This window comes from Cryptomeria japonica, chromosome 11, assembly GCF_030272615.1.
Source record: "Cryptomeria japonica chromosome 11, Sugi_1.0, whole genome shotgun sequence".
NCBI lineage: Eukaryota > Viridiplantae > Streptophyta > Pinopsida > Cupressales > Cupressaceae > Cryptomeria > Cryptomeria japonica.
Window position 1 is genome coordinate 126937051 of NC_081415.1, and position 26001 is coordinate 126963051.

A 26001-nucleotide genomic window follows, 5' to 3' on the forward strand; every position below is an offset into this window, starting at 1 on the left:
ATAACAACAAACCATATGGGTAATGATGGACAATAAATTTAGAATATCACAAATTAAATTTATAAGTGAAGATGTTAGAATATACATTAAACCATATTGATTATCTAGCATATATATCTCTAATAAAATTATATAAAATATATGGAAAGAATATTTTTCTCTTGATACATTTTATGTTACTTTATTGAAGAGATTTATACTAGTAATATGCTAATCTAAGATGTTATTATCATGTAAGCTATCCACCATTTAGTTTCAAGTACAACAAAACCTTTCAATCTAATAGCTGTTGGTCAAAGATTATTAAAATACTCATGAAAAATACTAGAGTTTCTTCTTAAATTATTGGTTGAAAACCGAATGCTTCACAAGATAATAGAATAGTTATCACAACAGAAAACAAAGACATTGCTGATATATTTATTAATATTTATTAATCTAAGATGTTATTAGATAACTTATCTAGCATTCAGTCTAAGAGATACTAAAAAATATTTCAATTGAATAGCAGTCAATCAAACATGAGAAACACGAGGGTTTCTCTTTCTTCTTAAATGAAGGATTGGAAAAGTCAAAAAAAATTGAAAAGTTTTAATTTTTATACATATGTTAAAAAACATGATTTTTTGTGTTGTATTCAAACAAGACACATTAATTATTATTATAATGTTATTATCATGTAAGCTATCTACCATTCAATTTCAAGTACATAAAAACCTTTCAATCGAATAGTTGTTGGTCAAAGATTATTAGAATACTCAAAAAAACTAGAGTTTCCCTTTTTCCTTAAATGATTGATTAAAAACTGAATGCTTCAGAACATAAGAGAATACTGATTGCAATAGATAACAAAAGAATTGTTGATATGTAATTTATTAACATTTATTAATCTAAGATGTTGTTATTATATAACCTATCTATTATTCAACCTAAAAAATACAAAAAAAAAAAAACATTTCAATTGAATAACAGTCAGTCAAAAATTATTGAAAAGCTCATGAGAAACATGAGAAACGCGAGTGTTTCTCTTTCTCCTTAAATGAAGGATTGTAAACCAATTGATTGTCGTGAACAGTTTTAATCGTAGACAATGGCAGATGATAGGCAGCTTCATGTGGTGATGTTCCCTTGGTTTGCACAAGGCCATATAACACCCTTACTAGACCTAGCCAAGAGCCTCCTCACTTCTGGCCTCAGAATCTCCTTCGTCTCCACTCCGGCTAACATTGCATGGATTAAAAAGAAGATAGTGCCCGGAATTGAGCTAGTGGAGCTCCAATTGCCATCCGTGGACGGTGTGCCTGCAGGTGTTGAGTCCACGAAAGGTTTATCCGAGATAGGAAGAATAGACTTAGTGCCACTTCTCTTCCAAGCGATGGATCTTTGCGAGCAGCCTTTGGAGCACTACTGAAACTGCTTTCCCCAGATTTTGTCATATTTGATGCAGCGTTGTGCTGGACTCCTTGGGTTGCCGACAAAATGGGCATCCCCACCATAAATTTCATGGTAGTTGGCATGGCGTCTATGAGTTTTGCAATAGGACAGCACAGGCAACGACTGCCCGATATCCCAACGACCAAGGATCTGACTGTACCGCTACCCAGATTCCCGTCATTGGTTATCCGCTTTCGAACCTTTAAAGCCCAGAAGGAAAGTAAGGGCCTCACCTTCATGAACCGCCTTTCTATCTCTGTGGAGGAAAGCTGGGCAACGCTTAGCAATACTTGCCGAGAGTTGGAAGGAAAATTTGTGGACTATTTTAAAAGAAGCACCGGGCGGTTCATGTTTCCCGTGGGAATTTCCATGCCTAGCCTGCCGCCTCAGCTTGATGCAGACCGTTGCTTGGCCTAGTTGGACAGGCAACCCGCTCATTCTGTTGTGTTTGTGTGCTTCGGAAGTGAATGCCCTCTCACTGTCCAAGATCTCACTGTTCTCCTGTTGGGGTTGGAGGAAAGTGAAATTTCATTCCTGTGTGTTCTTTTCAGCCAAATGGGGGCTGAGTTGCACAGAGTGTCTGAGGATCGCACCCCTAGCAGAGGACTTGGGTTACAGAGTGGGCACCTCAATTGCACATTTTAAACCATCCTTCCAATGGAGCTTTTCTTTCACATTGTGGGTGGAATTCTGTGATAGAAGGCCTGAGGTTTGGAGTACCTATTGTTTCTCTTCCAATCCAGTTCGAACAGCCTTTAGTTGCTAGGCTAATTGCTAATGAATTGAACATGCGAGTGGAGGTTAAGAGAAACGAGGATAGTTCTTTCACTAAGGAGGACATAGCATCCTCTTTCACTAAGGAGGACGTAGCTAAAGCTGTCAGAGCTGTGATGGTGGAGGAAGAAGGCAAATGGATTAAATCCAATGTCGAGGAAATTAGCAGGGTGCTGACCAGTAACAATTGCCAAGTCTGTCAAACAAACATCATCAACTTTGTCTCTGCGCTCAAGGACAAAGCCTCCAGCAAACAAACTATTTGATAAATATGTCTACTTTTATATCTATATCTATATTTATATCTATATTGTATGCTGTCACGGTTGCTAGTTTTTACATGTTTTAGTTTCTTTTAGAGGGAAGAAAATATATGTTTCCCTTATTGTATTCATTTTTAGTCTTTTTGAAATAGTAGAATTATTTCGTTGGACTATTAAAGTTTACATTAATAAAGTCATCTTAATGATTTGTAGTTTTTTAGTAGTTTAATATTATTGTTATTAAATAATTTGTTATTTTGTTGTAGGTTGATTGTTCAAGAAGTTATAATGGTCAGGCTTTATAAAAGTCATAATGTAATACATTTAAAATCGACTCTCAATAATATTATCATTATTTTATATTTAATACAATGCAAATATATATGCTTGTTGATTTTTCTAATATTGTTTCTCCAAATGACTTTTATACCACTCAATAGTTCCAATAACTATTATCAACAAAATTGTTAGAAGACTAACCTAATTTAATAAAATACATATTTTGTATATGTCTTTACATTTATTTAATATATTGTCATATGCCATACTCTTTTGAAGACCACACTCATTTATTATAGGAGCCATATCATAGTTTGCCTTAATTTATTATTGTATGTCTTTAGTAGAGATACTCATGTTTTCAATGTGAAATATTTGCTTATTTGGTTTGTAATGCCCCGCCAGGAAACCTCGAAGGGATAAGCCAAAATTACAAGAATAGAGTGCAAAATTTTATTTTTTTTTATTTTTTATTTTTTATTTTTTATTTTTTTATTTTTTTTATTTTTTTAAAAAAAAGTTACAACACATAAGATGCAACAAGATAACAAAGATTCAGATTACATAGCGGAAGACTTCAACTAACTCCTAAAGAGTTTCCCAACGAGATTACTTAAATTCACGATTCACTTTACTCACACAATTAATCCAAATAACTAATTATCTTAACAACGAGATAATTCTTGAAACAGGATAATGTCTTTCAAAAGACGGAAATATAATTCACAAGCAAAGATTCATCATTAAGATCCATTCATAATCTTCATTCAAGCTTTTCCTTTAAAATTACAAACCATACATCTAACATTCTAATACACTAGGATTTCATCATAACATAAGAGATCTTCCCAAGCATATTTAAATTCCTTAACAACAACTGAGTAGATTCCATTACTCTAAGTTACAGTCATTCATATTCCAACTTATTTCATTTTAAAAGACAATTGCATACTAGCATCTACGATAAATCTCATCTAACCACTTAAGCATTCGATCAACATGGCATTCACGAAGGAACTGAATATAAGCATTTATAGTTAATTCCAATTATCCATTTAACCATTCTAACATAAGCTAATCATACATGATAAAGCTGAATAAAGGAACATAAGAGAATACATCACATAACACCATAATGATCTCGGAGTTCACCCCTAAAGGGCTACATCTCCGGGTCTGCGCAACTGCAAGACCCCTCTGATAAATAATAAAGTTAAGAGTACAAGAGGTTACACCATACCATCCAGCCATCAAGGAGATACATAAACAATATACAACGACCACATCGGCCAATTAATACATAAATGATCCTTGAAAAGAACAGGATCCAGCTGAACATAATCAAAGCTAAAACACGAGGTCCATGAGAGCATCCATAAAACTGAGCCATCACCACCCAAGGTCTAACATGAAACCGACACTCACAAGGGCAGAGACAAAAGGACGACCCACGAAGGTACTCTAAACAGGACAAAACGACAACACACTAGCGAACGTAGGGACAAGTGTCATCACACAACCTGGTATGGATACCATGGCAAGTCTTCATAGGTCCCGGCCCCATACACTGGGTCACCCTGGCACCCTAATCCAAACTTCCGGCCCATCCAAGCCTTATGTGGACCCACACATCCTCTCGCGGAGACAAGGAAGATGGTTTGCCATTTCAGGCCTTCTCACAGCATGTCGAATCTATGATAGCACTCGTCTCATGTGTGAGGCACATTATCTTATTTAGAGATTACATTCTAATCTACTGTTAGGTTATCACTTATTAGACTCACTTTCGATGGGTTACCCAGTAGCCACTTTGGGCGCGGCCCCCAATCGAAAGCCACTTTCCCATACGACACTAGACTATACTCGGACGAACTCAAAACCAAGGAATACACATGGTCAGACGAACGGAGTTCCAGAAGAGAGAAACAATCATCAGGTCAAACACGACTCAAGTGTAATCACTTGCTAACGGTACTCTAACTAGAGACCCGATCAACAACGGTCAACCACAATCATCATTCGACTCACACACAAGGAGGATATGACCAACTATGACAACATCACAATACAACAGTCAACTCGGAAATCGAGGACTAAAACAGGCACCCCAAATCATGCCATACGACAGGGTCCTATTTAACAAAGCAAAACATGCCATTTCATAATTAAAGGCGAATACAGAAATTAAACTCGCAAGGCAATAATCAGAAAAGACAATATTTCCTCAAATTGATTTAATCATTACAAGTCGATCAAGTCCTCTACATGATCTAAAAACAGATTAGGGTTATCTACCTCATCAAGGGATAAGTTGTTCTTGGTTTTTCTAACTCGACAAGGTTCAAGCATAGAACAGGCATATAAGCCATAATGAGTTTTTTTTTTTTTTTAAACCAAATTTATAATAATAAAACTCAGACAACCATTAATCTATTAAATAAGATATTTAATCTCCGACAAAACATCATAGACATACTGGTCTAAAATCGACCTCTATAGATTCATAATTTCAATTCCAGATACATTATACGGATTACGGAAATAAAAATGTAGAAAGAGAATCTAAATGGAGATAATCACTTCTAAGGCATATCGTTTAAATTCAAACACCCACGATAAATATATCACTTACTTTTCAATTACTCAACTGATATGTTCTATAATAGCATTTAACATCATCAATAGTAATTCCATCGTATTAAAACGATTTCCCAATAACATATTATTCTCTATTATGTTTTTAAGCAATAATACCTTAATCGTACTTACGATTCTGATTATACTTAACATTACAATAACTTTCCTTGAAATAGTAATAAATATAAATGCATTTTTTTTTTATACTAAAAAAATACATATAAAAAAAAAATGATTTTATAAACTATGTTTTAAAACCATGTTTAAACAACAAAAACGCATTTAAATTAGTGGCAGGGTGGGCCGTGCCCTAACCCTAGCCACTGGTGGATGGCACACGCGGGCCGCACCACGGTGGTGCCCGCAGGTGCCGCGGCGCCCTGCGGCCACCGCCGTGGGCCGCAGCCGAAGCAACCAACACAGGCGAGCGGGGGGGGGGGGGGGGGTAAGAACCACAGAAACGGGAGGAAGCAAGCGGGGGATGCGCGGGGGAAAGGGGGGAGGAGGAGCAGGTGGAGCTCCGCTCCCCGCCTCCAACCCCAACCCACGGGTTTAACAAAAACATACGCCCAGCGCTAAAACAAATAAATATCCCCTCTCTTTTTTTTTTAAAACACACAGGTTTAAATTTAGACAAAACACACAGTCCGACTAACATGAACGCGCAGTTCAAAATAAAACATATAAATATATTTTTTTTTCTTCACACATACAGTTCGAAAATAAACACAAACGCCCAGTTCGGGTTTTATGGCATTTTTGCCCAGCTCGATTTCATAAAAAAAAAGAACAATGCACAGGGGCGAAACAAATATATTTTCCTTATTTTCAAAACACAGTTCGAGCTTTATAAAACAAAACGCCCACTACCAGGTTTGATAAAGAATTCCGATTCAATACAAATTCGGTTTCAACAAACTGAGATTGATATCACATTTCCATTTCAAACAAAACTAAAATTGAGAGATAATTCCTACCTGATCTCGCATTCCTGGCAAGATCTGTTGAGAGTCCAAATCTCTAGCTCCCAAATCCTTCCTTCTCCATCCAAAATCCTCCAATTCCATCTCCAAAATCTTTCCCAAAAAAAATCTCCTCCAAAAATGTCCATCCTTCCATTTTCCCCAAATTTGGGTTATATGGAAGAGTTGACCCAAAAATTCCATTTTTGGAATTAAAAAATTTTATTTACAAATAATTCACAAAATTAATCCTTTCTAACTATAACAAATTAAACTTGCCTTTCAATTAAAAATCGATTTCCTCAATCAAAACGATTTAACCATTCAAATTTTAAAAGCTAACAGAATGCAATAGAATCTATTGAAATTTAAATACAAAACTTCTTTTCATCAGCATATATAAAATACATTTAATAATCAAAATCAGTCATTTAATCGAATTTACTCCCAATTAAATTAAGCAATTCAATATCAATGAAAACTCGCATAACGAAAACCCGATTAATTTAATCCATTAATTTTTAATGCACAACGCATATTTAATCAAGATAATTACTAAGGACTAATCAATCAATTTAACCAGGCACACCAAGTATGCAAACCGAGAAGGTCAACCAAACAGACGACTCGCAAACCCAAACCAACAAGGGATTACCGACGACGACTGGCGATGCTCACTTGAGCACGAGAAAGGTCAACTAGGGTCTTACGACCACCTAATCCAACTCTAAGGATTAACAGAGGTACATTCAAACCTGCACATCCAGGTGAAGACGAACCTCGCACTCATGCGACTTCGTACCTGAAATCTCCTGCAACCAAAGATCATACATGCATACATATATAGAATTTAATGAAAGCGTCAGCTCAATATTAATACCACAAAATAGGTACACAAAACAACTTGCATACAACTAGAGAGAAACCACATCAATAGCTACGCGTAAAATCAACATCTGACTATCACATAATATTACGATAAACTGATCAAGATTAAACCAAGGTTAGAGATCGATTACGGTAGGGGTACTACATTCTCCCCCCCTAGGCTCCGACTTACTCCTGGAAGTCGTAAGGCTAGATGGAGAACATGTCATACGCATCAGCCCTGAAACTCATTCAACAAAGATCAAATTGCACATAGAAATGCTTCCATAAATAAATGAAATATAATTGCAAAATCCTTTACAAATGCCATTATCCATTGGCAAGATACATCTAAAACCATACATTCCTTAAAATATTCTAGGAATTATCCACCATCATAGCAGAGAAACAAGAATTTTCTTCCTTTCATAACACCAAATTAAAGCATTACAAGGAGGTAAACAACAATTACCATAATTAACAACCAAAAATGACAAGCCAACATGCCATAATGATCAATTTCCTTTACCAATCCATCTTTATCATAAGATTTAATAACATAGAACTAGCTCAAAATATCAGTTTCTACAACCAAATTAGCTTTCATGCAATAAGAGCAACGTAAATAACTCAATTGATTACACTTGCCAGGCATAAGAAAACCTTTCCAAAGACTATGTCCCATAACATAGCGACAAGTTAACACAATTTACTCCATGATACAAATAATAACCATCCACATAACTGGAATGCATAACATAAAAGGCCACATGTGAGGATGTCTAATGCTCGGTCAAGGATAACATGCACGATCAGCATCTCTATGCCTGATCTCAGAACAACAATATGATCATAAAAATCCAATCTCTCACTCAAAGGCTCGATGGTGCTAGGCACACCATAGCGGTGCTACCTTCCATACAAGACCTTTGTGAATATCCCTTGTTGTGCAAGGTGGTTAGCCTCCAAGAGATAGTCACCACACATAGGTAGGTAGTGGGTACTAGCTGCGTCACAGCCTCACATACCCCCTATCCTCACGGTTCCCTATATCAACTTCCTCGCACACACTCTACCAATTCCGTATCATACGTCCTTGGAGAGGAATTTCACATTTCGACACAAGACTAGCATCCGAAAACAATAATGATAAACCAGTTTAGCCACCAAAGTACAGATGAATAAAGATAATAAATCATCAATTCCAACAATAAGGTAAGAAAATAATCCGGAATTTCAACACCAAATCAAAGTGCAAAAGATCACAAGATCGTGGCCAAACCTTCAAAGTCAAGGTAAAATAAATTGCTGATCCCCAAAGAAATATAAAGAATATCACAACTGCACATAACAACACTGTGTGACTAGCATCTAGCCACCAACGAGGAAGGAAGGAACAACTGACTAGCTATTGCAGTAGCTCATCATGTGGTGCGACATAGTCACACTATCCACATGGCATGGCGGTGTGCACCTCGACATCACCCCGCATCACATCGTCACGTGGCATGGCAATACCCCAAGTGGAGAAAACACACAATGGACGTATCCCGCATGGTAGTGCACCTCGCGGAGAAAGCACGCGCAGGTCACATCCCGCATAGCGACGTATCTAGAAGGATACTCGCCGTGAGTCAGAGGTATACATGACTATGGTCCACCCACATGCCCACCAACACATACTAACTGGCGGCACATGTGAATAAACCTACCTTTCATGAAGACAAGGCAAAGGATCCTCCAAATCACACCATCACTATACACAAGAATCACCATCAAAACTGCTCAAATAAGGATAGGAATAGGCTGACACACATAAACCTATACTTAGGTTCATCAAAGGGAAAGTATTGAGTACACCTTGATACAGTTTAGTAGTACAACTATATCATTCCTCGAAGTAGAGAAGCTAAAGTCGCTTCGCGCCGACATTACTCGTACGCCAATCCATACTATTCAAGGAACGGTCGCTTCGAATACTACCCCTTAACATACTGAGTTACCCACAACCCGAGGTTTGGTACTCAATAGGGAGACAATTAAGCAACATCACATAAACAGTATGGTTTCCCATACTCATAAGCAACATATCCTCCATGGTTGATTACTTCACCAATCCATGGGCACATATAATAAGCACTGGTTTCTTACAATACACACAAAGCACCAGTACTGGTTTAGTCACATTTACGAGGAGTACTTTTCAGTAGGCTAACATCTATACAAGGAAGATTCCAATTATGCTTTCTATATAAATAACTGAATCAAGTTTACTCTAGATTCAAGTATTGAAATTATTAACAATTCACAATTACATAAGGAAATAACATTATTCCTACATCTTTCTTGAATCTCACTAAGCATTCATAATCAAATTACTAGCTAAGCAAATTCATTTCTAAAGCTTAAGACTTTCATCTATCACTATGAAGCCAAAAGCAACAGTACATTTTCACATGTTTTATAAACATTCTATTTAAATCAACGCATTCTTTAATACCATTTCTAAAAATCTTATGATTAGGCAAGGAGATGGGGAAGAGAGTTTGATAACCAAACTATTTCCTACAAAACACGCAAGATCAAACAAGATCATGCTACATTATAAATTTTCTCACTATAAGCCTATCATTTAATAGCACGGTTTTCATTTCGCTACCGTTAAGAAGGATGCCAATCAGCCTAACAAAAACATTCCCAATAATTTTGGTTGCAACAGGAGGTTCTAGTTTACAAACAAAACAGAGATCAAGAGAGGCAATCTTTTCGATAATGCAAGACCTCTTAAGAACACTCACTTAATAATAATACAATATAGGCACATGTCATAATTCGCAACCTACTAGAAAAGATCACATTACGATCAAAGATAAGCAAAGAGTTATTAACCCCAAATAAAACATATTTATGCATGCACATCAAACAAGCTTTTCCATTCGCACTTTCTAACACATCAAGGTAATTCCACATACCCAAAAGCGAGTTCAATGGAGCATTAGCTTAAAATACATCTTCAATCAAACTGGTTTAATAAAACACATAAGACAATCTTTTTCAGAAAACACATAAAACAATCCTTCAGGGGACACATTAATACTCTCTCAAAGCTACAATAACATGCTCTTTTTAATACTTCTACAAACCATTCAGTTTCACATAATTCAACTATTCGCATAGCAATGCACCTTTCTAAGGTAGAATTTAATCATGCTACTCCTACAACATACACATGGAGAATTCTTTAAACATACACATACAGTTTTCTCCCAATAACTGAAATAAATTTTTTTTAAACCCATAGCCCAATAATAATCTAAAAAAAAATAAGCTTCATAAGGCTCACAAAAGGGTTCAAGAAGTCACACCCTTTTCTCTTGCAAACCAGAAACTCCAATCAAAGATAATTACACATATCTTAATCACTTTAATTTCTAGAAAGAAAGAGAGAAATGGTGATGATCATTTAATTTTTTTACAAAATAAGCATTCAATAATTGCCATACAAGTCCTTCAAGTGGACAACACTAAGCTAAATCAAAATCTTTAAACAAACACAAATCGCACTTCCAGATTCAAGACAAGCACGGACCAATCCAAATGGATTAGTCTAAAGAGTACAACACTCAATAAGGGAAGGTACATACTACTCTCTTTCAGAATAAGAGAAATCGTAGACCAAGACATCAATAAGCACACAATGCAAAAATAAGCACTCAAACACCAACATCAAGAGGGTGAAGCAAGGTGTGAACACACATACGTCACACACAAGCTAAGGTCTGCTCAATCACTCACATGAAAAAGGAGGACAAGTATACACATGAGGTCGATATACCTCACACAAATAGAGGGCACACGCGACACCAGAGATCCCAATGTTTGCAACATGGGCTCTGATACCAAATGTAATGCCCCACCAGGAAACCTCGAAGGGATAAGCCAAAATTACAAGAATAGAGTACAATTTTTTTATTTTTATTTTTTTTTTTATAAAGTTACAACACATAAGATGCAACAAGATAACAAAGATTCAGATTACATAGCGGAAGACTTCAACTAACTCCTCAAGAGTTTCCCAACGAGATTACTTAAATTCACGATTCACTTTACTCACACAATTAATCCAAATAAATAATTATCTTAACAACGAGATAATTCTTGAAACAGGATAATGTCTTTCAAAAGACGGAAATATAATTCACAAGCAAAGATTCATCATTAAGATCCATTCAAAATCTTCATTCAAGCTTTTCCTTTAAAATTACAAACCATACATCTAACATTCTAATACACTAGGATTTCATCATAACATAAGAGATCTTCCCAAGCATATTTAAATTCCTTAACAACAACTGAGTAGATTCCATTACTCTAAGTTACAATCATTCATATTCCAACTTATTTCATTTTAAAAGACAATTGCATACTAGCATCTACGATAAATCTCATCTAACCACTTAAGCATTCGATCAACATGGCATTCACGAAGGAACTGAATATAAGCATTTATAGTTAATTCCAATTATCCATTTAACCATTATAACATAAGCTAATCATACATGATAAAGCTGAATAAAGGAACATAAGAGAATACATCACATAACACCATAATGATCTCGGAGTTCACCCCTAAAGGGCTACATCTCCGGGTCTGTGCAACTGCAAGACCCCTCTGATAAATAATAAAGTTAAGAGTACAAGAGGTTACACCATACCATCCAGTCATCAAGGCGATACATAAACAATATACAACGACCACATCGGCCAATTAATACATAAACGATCCTTGAAAAGAACAGGATCCAGCTGAACATAATCAAAGCTAAAACACGAGGTCCATGAGAGCATCCATAAAACTGAGCCATCACCACCCAAGGTCTAACATGAAACCGACACTCACAAGGGCAGAGACAAAAGGATGACCCACGAAGGTACTCTAAACAGGACAAAATGACAACACACTAGCGAACGTAGGGACAAGTGTCATCACACAACTTGGTATGGATACCATGGCAAGTCTTCATAGGTCCCGGCCCCATACACTGGGTCACCTTGGCACCCTAATCCGAACTTCCGGCCCATCCAAGCCTTATGTGGACCCACACATCCTCTCGCGGAGACAAGGAAGATGGTTTGCCATTTCAGGCCTTCTCATAGCATGTCGAATCTATGATAGCACTCGTCTCATGTGTGAGGCACATTATCTTATTTAGAGATTACATTCTAATCTACTGTTAGGTTATCACTTATTAGACTCACTTTCGACAGGTTACCCAGCAGCCACTTTGGGCGCGGCCCCCAATCGAAAGCCACTTTCCCATACGACACTAGACTATACTCGGACGAACTCAAAACCAAGAAATACACATGGTCAGACGAACGGAGTTCCAGAAGAGAGAAACAATCATCAGGTCAAACACGACTCAAGGGTAATCACTTGCTAACGGTACTCTAACTAGAGACCCGATCAACAATGGTCAACCACAATCATCATTCGACTCACACACAAGGAGGATATGACCAACTATGACAACATCACAATACAACAGTCAACTCGGAAATCGAGGACTAAAACAGGCACCCCAAATCATGCCATACGATAGGGTCCTATTTAACAAAGCAAAACATGCCATTTCATAATTAAAGGCGAATACAGAAATTAAACTCGCAAGGCAATAATCAGAAAAGACAATATTTCCTCAAATTGATTTAATCATTACAAGTCGATCAAGTCCTCTACATGATCTAAAAACAGATTACGGTTATCTACCTCATCAAGTTGTTCTTGGTTTTTCTAACTCGACAAGGTTCAAGCATAGAACAGGCATATAAGCCATAATGAGTTTTTTTTTTTTTTTAAACCAAATTTATAATAATAAAACTCAGACAACCATTAATCTATTAAATAAGATATTTAATCTCCGACAAAACATCATAGACATACTGGTCTAAAATCGACCTCTACAGATTCATAATTTCAATTCCAGATACATTATACGGATTACGGAAATAAAAATGTAGAAAGAGAATCTAAATGGAGATAATCACTTCCAAGGCATATCGTTTAAATTCAAACACCCACGATAAATATATCACTTACTTTTCAATTACTCAACTGATATGTTCTATAATAGCATTTAACATCATCAATAGTAATTCCATCGTATTAAAATGATTTCCCAATAACATATTATTCTCTATTATGTTTTTAAGCAATAATACCTTAATCGTACTTACGATTCTGATTATACTTAACATTACAATAACTTTCCTTGAAATAGTAATAAATATAAATGCATTTTTTTTTTATACTAAAAAAAAACGATTTTATAAACTATGTTTTAAAACCATGTTTAAACAACAAAAACGCATTGAAATTAGTGGCAGGGTGGGCCGTGCCCTAACCCTAGCCACTGGCGGATGGCACACGCGGGCCGCACCACGGTGGTGCCCGCAGGTGCCGCGGCACCCTGCGGCGACCGCCGTGGGCCGCAGCCGAAGCAACCAACACAGGCAAGCGGGGGGGGGGTAAGAACCACGGAAACGGGAGGAAGCAAGCGGGGGATGCGCGGGGGAAAGGGGGGAGGAGGAGCGGGTGGAGCTCCGCTCCCCGCCTCCAACCCCAACCCACGGGTTTAACAAAAACATACGCCCAGCGCTAAAACAAATAAATATCCCCTCTCTTTTTTTTTTAAAACACACAGGTTTAAATTCAAACAAAACGCACAGTCCGACTAACATGAACGCGCAGTTCAAAATAAAACATATAAATATATTTTTTTTTCTTCACACATACAGTTCGAAAATAAACACAAACGCCCAGTTCGGGTTTTATGACATTTTCGCCCAGCTCGATTTCATAAAAAAAAAGAACAACGCACAGGGGCGAAACAAATATATTTTCCTTATTTTCAAAACACAGTTCGAGCTTTATAAAACAAAACGCCCACTACCAGGTTTGATAAAGAATTCCGATTCAATACAAATTCGGTTTCAACAAACTGAGATTGATATCACATTTCCATTTCAAACAAAACTAAAATTGAGAGATAATTCCTACCTGATCTCGCGTTCCTGGCAAGATCTGTTGAGAGTCCAAATCTCCAGCTCCCAAATCCTTCCTTCTCCATCCAAAATCCTCCAATTCCATCTCCAAAATCTTTCCCCAAAAAAATATCCTCCAAAAATGTCCATCCTTCTATTTTCGCCAAATTTGGGTTATATGGAAGAGTTGACCCAAAAATTCCATTTTTGGAATTAAAAAATTTTATTTACAAATAATTCACAAAATTAATCCTTTCTAACTATAACAAATTAAACTTGCCTTTCAATTAAAAATCGATTTCCTCAATCAAAACGATTTAACCTTTCAAATTTTAAAAGCTAACAGAATGCAATAGAATCTATTGAAATTTAAATACAAAACTTCTTTTCATCAGCATATATAAAATACATTTAATAATCAAAATCAGTCATTTAATCGAATTTACTCCCAATTAAATTAAGCAATTCAATATCAACGAAAACTCGCATAACGAAAACCTGATTAATTTAATCCATTAATCTTTAATGCACAACGCATATTTAATCAAGATAATTACTAAGGACTAATCAATCAATTTAACCAGGCACACCAAGCACGCAAACCGAGAAGGTCAACCAAACAGACGACTCGCAAACCCAAACCAATAAGGGATTATCGACGACGACTGGCGATGCTCACTTGAGCACGGCAAAGGTTGACTAGGGTCTTACGACCACCTAATCCAACTCTAAGGATTAACAGAGGTACATTCAAACCTGCACATCCAGGTGAAGACGAACCTCGCACTCATGCGACTTCGTACCTGAAATCTCCTGCAACCAAAGATCATACATGCATACATATATAGAATTTAATGAAAGCGTCAGCTCAATATTAATACCACAAAATAGGTACACAAAACAACTTGCATACAACTAGAGAGAAACCACATCAATAGCTACGCGTAAAATCAACATCTGACTATCACATAATATTACGATAAACTGATCAAGATTAAACCAAGGTTAGAGATCGATTATGGTAGGGGTACTACATGGTTTGTCATGTATAAAAAAATGTTCATATGGGAAGGTTTCATTTTTAACCTTTTTTTTTAATGAAAAATAGGTAGAACTAAGATTTGTTGTAATTTGTTGTTAGATTTTGTTTGATTTTTCATTTACTAACAAATCAATTTGTGATTTGTATAAAATATGAGATAAATTTTATGTAATGGAACAATTGGAAACTTGAATATTAAGTTGTTTCTCAATTCTTTTGTTGTAATTTATAGGAGGAAACGTGTTCTACATTTTGGAATATGTAGCGAGCATTACTTTTGCATGGAGGTGCCAAAAATATATGTCAAAATGCATCAAGTTAAATTTGTTCTTAAAATCATAAGAAAGATTGATCTTTTATTATTCTTTGGCATATACTTGTGCTTTATTCCAAAACCTTACTTTTACCACTAGTTTCTACATATACAAGTACAAATTCTACTAATAGAACCTTAAAAATTGTTTAGAAATTTCAACTTTCAAACTAAAAATATAGATTTTCTAATTCATATTTACATAGTTCAAATATAAAATGAACTTGGGGCTTTAGATGATAGGGTAACATTCAAAATTTCATACCCTTGAAATTTAATTATGGTGTTCATAAGAACATAATTAATTCATTGACTCTTTTGATAAACCTCTTGAAGACTCTTGGGCTTTGGAGGAGGGCTAAATTCTTCAACTATATTATAAGTTGCCATATAAATTTCATTAGTTTCAAAGGCATCTTAGGATTCATCATTATCTATGTCCACTTGTATACTATGAGAGGATTTTTTCATATCCTCAAACCCTTCATTAAAATGAAAATCCCTACCTTGTAACACATTCTCCATAATAGGATCGTACAAACTATAACATTTTTAGTGTATGGATAACCAAGTTCATGAGAACTCCTACATCAACCAAAAAATAACTACATTTTTTCTTTTAGTTCATTTCAGTTCCGTTGTGCTTATGTTGGTTCCTATAGTTGGTTGGGATAATTTCTAAACTCAAACTGTTTAGATTTTTTAAAGTTAAAAACATCAACAAATTTGGGAGGTTTCATAACCTGTGTTAGAATCTGAAGAGGGTTTCACAACCTCATTTTATTTTGACACATTAAAAAAATTAGAAGATGGCATAACCCATGTTGACTTCTAAAGAGGTTTCCACAACCTTGTTGACTTTTGACAGGTTGTCACAACCTTATTAGATCTTGATAGCACTTTTACAACCACTTGAATATTTGACATAAATTGTTATGTGATTTTATTTTAACTTCTATAATTTGTATAAATTATCAATAAAATCATCTCTCCTTTATTTTAGAAATAAATTTTCTTGGAGAGTGGTGTTAGATTTCAATTATCGCTTGAAAATTAGTTATTGGCATTCAACAAGGTTGTCACAGCCTTATTAGTAACCAAAACATCATTCAAAACCTCTTTATTGAAAAGATTTCTAGATGGTAGGGTTAAGACTTCTACAATGCTTTGAAAATTATCATCAACCATCAACATGGTTGTCACAATTTTTTTGGCACACAAATAATTTTGATAACCTTTAAAGAAAGGAAAAAAGGGATTCTTTTAATTTATCTTAAGTGGCATCATTGAAAAGGCGAAGATGAAAATTACTCAGAAAAGAGGTTTTGTGTTTTGTGTTGGTTCTTAAACTTATGTTGAATTTTCACTATGTTGTCAAAACCCCATTCGATTGTTGCAAGTCTATTGTAGCCATTGTGTTAATCCAAGGAAGACTTCATGGGTATTGAGAAATGATAAAATAGAGTTTGTAAACATCCAAAGTTTTTTTCTACATGAATTTTGGAATGTTGGACTTTTTTCTTGGTTTCAAATCCATTGCTAGAAGTTTACAAGGTTTTGAGATCCTCTCAAACCTTTAACAAGTTCTAAAATAACTTTGAATTCCTAAAACAAAATATATTTTGAGCTACGTCACGATGTTTTGATTAAAGGAATCAGTTATAACAACCAATTGTTCTTATATAATCTATTGTAAAGAATATATAAGGGAAGAGAAACATTTTCTTGAAAAAAATGTTAGATTAAGGATAAAGACTAAAAGAAGTAGTTAAGGGGAAGTTTCTATGTTGATTGATAATTTTGTGTAATGCATATATAATTGTACTCCTCAATATATTTAAAAATTATTTATAGATTTGGATATGTTGACAATTAATAACGTTGTATAATCTTTTGTTTGTTTAGTTGTTAGATTTGTTTGTTTGATAAGACCAACATTTATAGTCCATCTCAGTTCTGTTTGATCATCATAGGCAACAAATATGTGCTTAACATTCCTCTCAACAAATTTATTTTCTATAATATCATTATGTATGTAATAAATTCTTCACATAGATATACTCTAAAATACTTAATATTTGTACGATTACCACTCCATGCTTCTTGATGAGTTATTTTCTCCAAACAAGTTGTAGGAGATGTATTCAAAATATGAGATGAATTATTGACAACCTCAATGCAAAGAAAAAAAGGAATATCCATGGATTATAATATGAATAATTGTCAAAAATTAGGATCTTACGATACTAATCATTATAAAAAATGATATAAATAAAAATAAGTTAAGAATCATACTAAAATAAAGTTAACACATTACACAAGATATGCACTGAGAAAACTCTTTTGGGTGAATAATCCCAATAAAGCATCATTTTATAAAAATACTTACAAAATATAGTCAATAACAAAATAGACTTGACCTTCTTAATGTTGGTTTTTCTCACACCTCATGAGATCCTTCCTTTTAATCATTTGACTTCTATGTAAGGGTTCGGGCCCTCTCCCACTTTATCTAATTAGAACAAAATAGACTTGAACCTAGGGACACTTCTCCTTACTTCCACATAGCCAATATCACCTTTCACGCATAGTGATATATCTCACTATGTAATTTCAAATTCACATGCTCTCAAATGAGAGAGAAGTTTCATAAATATAGGAGAGAGGGTGGATTTACTAGTCACATCTTTTCAATATCCCTGAACTATAAATAAGTAATAATATAGTAGTTATTATATTATAATTACTTCAAGTAGGATATGTTTAATAAAGCATATAATATATAAGTTTTTAGGAGTGAAAAATGGGTTTCACTAGTTTATAAATGCAAACTATGAATCAATCCCATTTATAACATACCACCATATTAAGGTGAATGAAATATTAGAAACCCCAACCTAAAACCTATAGGAAAGGATTGGGAAAATATATTTAAATCTTCTTCAACTTGTTTGACTTGAATTTACTGAAATTAAATAAGATAGAATAAGAACTAGGGATAATGATGCAAAATTGAGACAAATCAACATGAACATAGAGTTTCAAAACATAAATACAAATACTAGGTACAAATTTGGAAGTGGGAAGTATAGAGGAACCAGTGTTTCAAATTCAAGCTCAGAAATGTTAGACTATGGGGCTAGGGTACCTAGTCTAGAAGGTATAAGATTTAGATATCAAAAACAATTTTGAGACCAAAACATAACTCAAATTTTCCTCCTAAAATTTCATCTAGAAAGTGTCAAGCATTGTTTACCAATTGCCAGTGTATAGGGTTTTTTGGATCTCCAAACTATAGTTTAATTTTTCTTAGTCTAATATTTTTGTATCTACATTTCATCACTTCATAATTTTCACTCGCAAACACACAAAATAGGAAAAATGTTGTTTGGTTGATAGGGGTTTTCCTATGTAAAACCCTGGGTTTGGAATCAACCCTATGATGAAGGACATAGAAAAGAGTTGGATCTAGAAATAAAATGATAAATTGGAATATTTTTTTATTAGAGTAAAACATGTTTTATAGGGACTTGAAACCCAAACAAGAAAAACCTAGTCATGAGGATGAACCAAATGCTAAGACACAATGGACTAGTAGTAAAAAATAGAAAAAATAGGGTTCATCAACCCAGGAACTACATAAGATTTCTCAACAATTGGGTAGAATTAACATTTTTATCCATAAAATTCATTTTAATTTCTGATAAGTCCTCAATAATGCTAGCATTCACCAACCTACCTTTGTCCTTGCTACGGGTGCACACTGATAATCTTATATTTGCCTTAGTATCATTAAGCACCTTTTCCTTCCTTCCTTTACTGCAAACCAATATGGAGGGGGAGGCATGAGTAGTCGAGGGGGAGACATTAAAGGATTGAGATTTATCATTTAGTCTCCTAAGTCTCTCCATGCTATTTGTGATGGTCGTCCTGCTGAAAACAATAATCACTCTCAGGTTTTCATTGATCTTTTTTATCACTATCTCCAAGTTCTTAATTTTCTCCTCATGTCTTAATTTTCATGGCCTTCACATCCATAGCTAGCTTCTTATTGAGTTCCAATATCTTATTTGCATCATATGAGGAAGGGGTATTCATAGTGCTCTATCTAGGAGTCAAATCACCGATTCTACATTTTAGCCTCAGAATCTTTGACACCACCCATTTCAAAAATTTGTTTTGTCCATCCACAAATCCGTTCACCACTTTTTCCACATGCCTTGTTTCCACCACCAAGGATCCCATGTCCCTACCCAATAGGGATCTGTTTTCAACATCAAATGGGCTTTCAATCCATATGTTGATATCTTGTGGTTCACCATCAATCATTGGTGGGCCACTATTATCTTCTTTGCCTTCTTGTTTGTTATTTTTGACAACCATAATGCCTTTTTTGAGCGTTGGAGGGAGAAATTGAATTTCCTTTTCCCTCTCAAAACAAGGCTTTTCTCTTTTCTCTTTCTCCGACCTAAGGAACTCAGGGAAACATGTTATTTTCTTTTCTTAACAGAGCCAAGGCTTAAGGAATTAGGAACAAACTCCATACATTGGGGTGTAGTTGGAGTCCACCTCATCTGAGTTCTCCTTGTCAATTTCTTACCCATTACCTTAGGTAGAGTCCTTGTTAGGTTTTTTACTGGTACCCAGGTGAAAACAAGCCTCTTCACCAGAAGAGGTAGACTCTAACACTATAGGCTCATGAGTATAATAAAAATCAAAATTCTAAGCATATTGTACACTATTATTTTTAGAAGTCAAGGGGTGAGGCCTAATCTTGAGGGACTTGGCATGCTCTATTATTAGAAGAATTAACCCCTCATGAAGAATAGGGGATTTCTATTTTTTTCAAATGGATTTTAAGACTATTATTCAAAGGAGAAATTAGGTGAAATGGAATGGATATACACCTATTATACCTGAAGTGATTCAAAATAGTAAAATGATAGGTGAAAATACTCTTAAAATAACCATCTAAAGTTATGTTCCTCATAATCACCTCAGCAACATCAACCCATAGAGACTTGAGATCATCATGATTATATCCTTCATCCTTTGTGTGGTGAACTTTATCCCTCTCATTTTTGTAGAATAAAATCTCAAGGACTTCTACTGTGTCTTTCCTATCCCTATAAAACTTTCTCCCATCCATGAGTATCTTAGTAACCTTCACAATGAGGGTTTCGTCAACCATAAATTCCCCTCCAAATGCCTATAAGGTACCATTATTCCAACTCTTGATGAATTGCCTGGTAGCTCTAGGGTGATGGCCATGAATTTTTTCAATGTAGGGGGTTATCCCTCCTTTGGAAACCTTGTCCCACACCCTAAGTATTCCTCCATTTCTCATACGAAATGGGTTCTAGTCTATTACAGTCACCTCCCTTATTGGGCCTACAAAAATATCCATGAGCACCATTTAGAAGGCCATTGGACCCCAGAATACAACAAAGAACAAGAAAAAAGAAGATTCTTGAATTGGCAAGAGAAAAAAATTACCTTCCACAATGATGTTATGATGCAGGCAGCTCATCTCTTCCTTCCACTCCTGAAAAATGTACTACATAATTAGTACCTAGACAACCCCTAAATTAGCACATAAATATATCATCATAGATGAGGTTATTAATCTATGCAAGGATAAGATCATGGGTCTCCCATTACTTAATCCTAATCTTCTTGACTCCAAGATTCTCCAAACCATCGACCAGTTTATTTCCTTCCTGAAAGACATGGGAAATTATGAAATTATCAAGGGGCTTCAGCATCCCTAAACTATCTTCAATTAAGATCTTTACATTCCAACTAGTGATTTGTGACCCAAGTAGGCCTTTAACAATATTCAAGGAGTCACTTTCCAATGAAATTCTTTTGTAGTTCTCCCTCATAGCTGGCTTTATACAAATGTAGGTAGCCATAGCCTTAGCATAGTGGTTTATCTAGGTTCCCAAAGGGAGTGACACCATTGAGAAAATCCTATAATTGTGATCATGAGCCACTCCCCAACATCCAATGGGCCCAAGTTTCCCCTTGGCTGCCCCATAAATGTTAATTTTGATCCAACCAAAAGGAGGGGTAGTCCATACCACTCCATCCCTACTCTATTTGAATCCTTGAAAAGAGATAAATATCCCTTTGAAGAATCTAGGTCTGAGCCACAATAAAATTACAAGGGATGGAAAGAGATTAGAAACAGAGCTCGAATTAGGGAAAGCAACCAAGAAATATTCTTTAATAACATTTTGAATTCTAATGACAAGAAGAGGAGCATGACACTCTAAATTTCTAAAGATCTTGTTGTTTCTCTCTTTCCAGATTCCTCAAGAAATATGGGGTAAGATAAGTGAGCATAACAACCAAAGAAAATAATTGGAGGAAGGGACATTCCATTGGAACCAACAATCCATCAACAACCAAAGATTGAGAAAATGGGACCAAATATCACTTACATAGCTAAAATCCATTAGGAGATGAACCAAGTCTTCAACACTCTCTTTACACAAGAAACATATATTGGGTGTGGCCATATCCCTCTTGCAAAGATTATCAATGGTTAGAATCTTACCTTGCACTAGAAGCCAAAAATATATTGATTTTCACAATCAGATACGAGTTCCAGACAAGGGCCCAAAAAGGATGTGGAGAAAGCACCTTTAGCTGTAAGTTGAATTCTTTAAAAAAACTATAAAATATCGGCAATCCTTCTCTGAATAGGATCAAGAGTATTAATAAAATGGACAGAATACTAGTTGAAGTCCCATTCCCCTTTTCTTTGAGTTGAAAATATAATAGAAAAGATGTAAATTGGATGCCAAATCTAAGGTAATAAGGTACATGCAAGAATTAGCAACCTAGAGTGATTGTGCTAACTGAAAATGAAATAGAAATTTCATAATACGTACAAAAATGGATAGGGAAATTGACTATGCACTTGTTACAGAAGAACCAGGGTGCCCAACACCTTCATCTTATAAGTTGTTGTCAGAGAATCTCGAATATGAAGTTATCTAGGATTTGTCTGCAAAATTTAAGGAAATAAACTGAGGAGAAGGCCAGTCCCACCACCCTGGTTTGGACAAGGGCCCTTCCTCAATACCCAAGTCCAAAAAAATTAGGCCTAAATTTTGCGATTAGTTGTATACAAAGATCGTAGGGCTATCTAAGGTCTTTTGGCTCCATCAAGCACTGATAGGTACACACAAGAGTAAAAAAAAGGGTTTTGAATCGTGGTTTGCATTAGGCCAAACCCCAGGTTTGGAATTAACCCATCCATTGATGTATTTTGTTGTTCCTTGAATCAAATATAATCTTGAATTGATGATAATGTTACCATACGATAAGATGATCATAGATGTCCAAATGAATTGAGAGAAATGCCTTATATAGGGATTTCATAATTGAAATCACCTTTAGGTTGACTTAGAATTGATATAATTTTGCACTAAGCAATATTTGAATTAGAAAGGACTACCAAATTTTTGTCTTAAAATTAGGGCAGAAGTGTGTTGGATCAGGGTGAATCCCGACGACTTGGTCCTAAAAACTTTTTTCTGAATTTCTAAGCATATGAGATGAGCAGAATCTAATGTTGAATCTAGGTTGGTGGCTTGAATTATAATGCATAGGTATGGGATATATGATTTGAGAGTTGAAATTCGGGTCAGATTAAGAAAAAATTAAGATAGAATGATAAAGTGTACACCTAGAATTAAATGCCCAAATAAAAGTGTGATGATGTAATAAAGTGGAATAAGACCAATAATATTGATTTAAATATTAATTAATTATGATAAAAGTCCTATAATGCATAAAGGAAAGAGAAATAGTAAAATAGGTACTAGGAGAGTGTGAAATTGGAAACACTAATAAAAATGTTTGATTTACAATGCTACAATATTGTATTATTAAATATCATAATACAATAATATATTATAATATATAATAATAATAACATCTTATAATATATAATAATAATAGTATGTCATACTATTATATTAAATTAATTATTATATTTAATAATTTTTATCTTTTAACCTAGCAGTATCCCCATGAATCAGCTTAGTGCCAAACTTGCCTTACCTTGGTTTTACAAACTACCAAGTTGTGGCTAGGAATTGTTGAGATGCCATGAGACTAATCTCTTGGAGATGCACACAATCACTCACAAACAACATGCATCAAGTTAGTTTGAACCCCAAAGTCAACCCTAAAAATAATGAAGAGAAATTCCATGATCCAATCCAACTCGGCTACTACTCGTAATTCTAATTTAATTATAACTTAACTTCAATTGAAATCAAACCCTAACCCTAGACATATTTGAAAAATAGGGCTCCTAATTTAATTGCATGCAGCCTGAACATGAGATCCCATAAAAATTATGCAACATGTTGCGCATCACTCAACTAAAGCCTTAGGCTTTGCTCCATTTGTGGTTTGGGATAGAAGGTGCATGTTAAAAAATACCTCAATTTTGTTCTTGTTCCTTTACATCATAATCCAATTTTCTTCTAACTCTTATGCACATTTGGCCTTTAATTTCTCCATGAATTTCATTTCCCCGTGATATGTGATTATTGAGCTCACCAGAGGAACTATTGAGGCCTTGACAAAAGGAATATTCTTGGATTCTTTATCACAATGTCAACTCAAAAGAATAGAATCAACCCTATCCATCTATGAGATAATATCTTTTCTTGATGTGCCCCCACTAGATTCTTTGGGGTAGTAGTGAGTAGATTCTCCTCTCAATATAGACCTTCTTTCTCCATCAAATAGTGATGGGAGGAAACAATCTTTAAACCCATTTTGAATCATTCTACAAAAATAAATTTCAATACCCACCTGACATTTCTAAACTATTCATCGAAAAAATTTCTTACCAAAACATTGCTACTATCAATTGTAGCATGAAAATATTGCTATATTTTTCAACATAATTTTCCCCTAGTTTAACACATTAAGCATATTAAAATTAACTGAGATAACAAGTTTCTTGGGGTTACAAGGAGGAGGCTTACCTTGTCCTCCTTCCGAGTCACAATTATCATCTATAATAGAAACAAGGTTAGTCAAAATACACATAGTGTCTAGCACTAGCACTAGTTGTTCCACAAATTCTTCCTTCTTTCTATATCTTTTATTTTCTTTGCTTTAGTAATAGAATGGTAAAATGATTTTTTTCTTAAATCCCTTTATTTATTTTAGAAAAAATACTTGCATTTTATAATGCTAGAATGATAAAATCCAATGACAATAATTAGATGAAAATTAAAAGAATGATTCAAAACAATAATTTATAATTTAATTTTGTAAAATCAAAATAGTTAGTTATTATCCAAATCATGAAAATAAATATATTTTGAGTTCTCTCATACAAGGGAGAGCCACCAATAGTCATGTAGGCCAACTTCGTTAATATGTAGCCATTACATGGAATATCATAATGCCTTGGTGTTTTTAATTGGTACATATCTATCTAAAACTAAGGTTTCGAGGTGCAACCTATCATGCAACTCATCAAAATAACATATTTAATGTGAAGTGTCCAGATTATGACAATTTTTTTTAAATATGACCGAAACTTAATCTAAAGATTTCTAGTAGCTAGGAAAAAAAATATCATTTGTTATTAGTAGAATATCATCTTTTTATATAGAATATAGAATATAGAATATCAGATGACGATTTGGGTGATTCGGATGATGAATATGATGAAGGATACGACACAGAGGCGAATGTTGAGGTGGACCCCCATACCACCGAGTCGAGCAAGCGTAAAAGGAAAACCAGTTAAGAGGAACAGGGTAAAGGGTCGATTAGTCAAAAAAAAGAAGGGGGAGGATGATGACAGTTGGTAGGTGGAAGAAGAGGAGAGTGAAGATGACATGGAGATAGAGAGTGAGGAGGTTCAAATTATCTCAAGCTAGAAGAAAAAGGGGAAGATGCTGAGACATGAGGAGTTGGAAGCCAAGAACTGCTCGCCCCTTCTAACTGACTCCAAGGATCAGAGTAAGGGCTTGGCTAGAGAGAATAACCCCAACAAGGAAATTAAGACAATTGAGTGGAAGGAGGTGGGTCTAGAGGTGAACTTGGACCCTATGGGAGATGAGGCTTGGGATGGCTCCCCTTTGGACTTCGACCTTTGTATTAAAAATGGAATGGACTGCTTTAATAAGGTCTTTTTTTGGATTCAGAAGGAAATTAAAACCATAAAGATAAACAGGTCCAGGAAGCTAGCAAACTTAAAGCTTTGGAAGCTATTGGCACCGAAAAATTCAGCTCTCTACCTAACTACTTAAGTGAGCTGACTAAAGCTATCAAAAAAGCGAAGGAAATTATAAATACCCAATTCAATAGCTTTAAAACCTTGAAAGATAGAGCAGGGGA

At 35.1% G+C, this 26001-nt stretch overlaps 1 protein-coding gene across 1 annotated transcript; it reads left to right on the plus strand.

The window, feature by feature from the left end:
• Positions 1–1090: 1090 nt before the first annotated feature.
• Positions 1091–25408, plus strand: LOC131065340 (anthocyanidin 3-O-glucoside 2''-O-glucosyltransferase-like). The gene is made up of 6 exons (XM_059214440.1): positions 1091–1325; positions 1448–1850; positions 1986–2053; positions 2137–2402; positions 13598–13729; positions 25271–25408. The coding sequence occupies exons 1-6, from the start codon at positions 1091–1093 to the stop codon at positions 25406–25408; spliced, it is 1242 nt and encodes a 413-aa protein (XP_059070423.1).
• Positions 25409–26001: the final 593 nt, after the last annotated feature.

Coding starts and splice junctions, on each gene's coding strand:
- LOC131065340 (XM_059214440.1), top strand. CDS start 1,091: ATGGCAGATGATAGGCAGCTTCATGTGGTGATGTTCCCTTGGTTTGCA. Junction 1,326..1,447: donor AGGTGTTGAGTCCACGAAAG/GTTTATCCGAGA, acceptor TATTTGATGCAG/CGTTGTGCTGGACTCCTTGG. Junction 1,851..1,985: donor GCAGACCGTTGCTTGGCCTA/GTTGGACAGGCA, acceptor TGTTCTTTTCAG/CCAAATGGGGGCTGAGTTGC.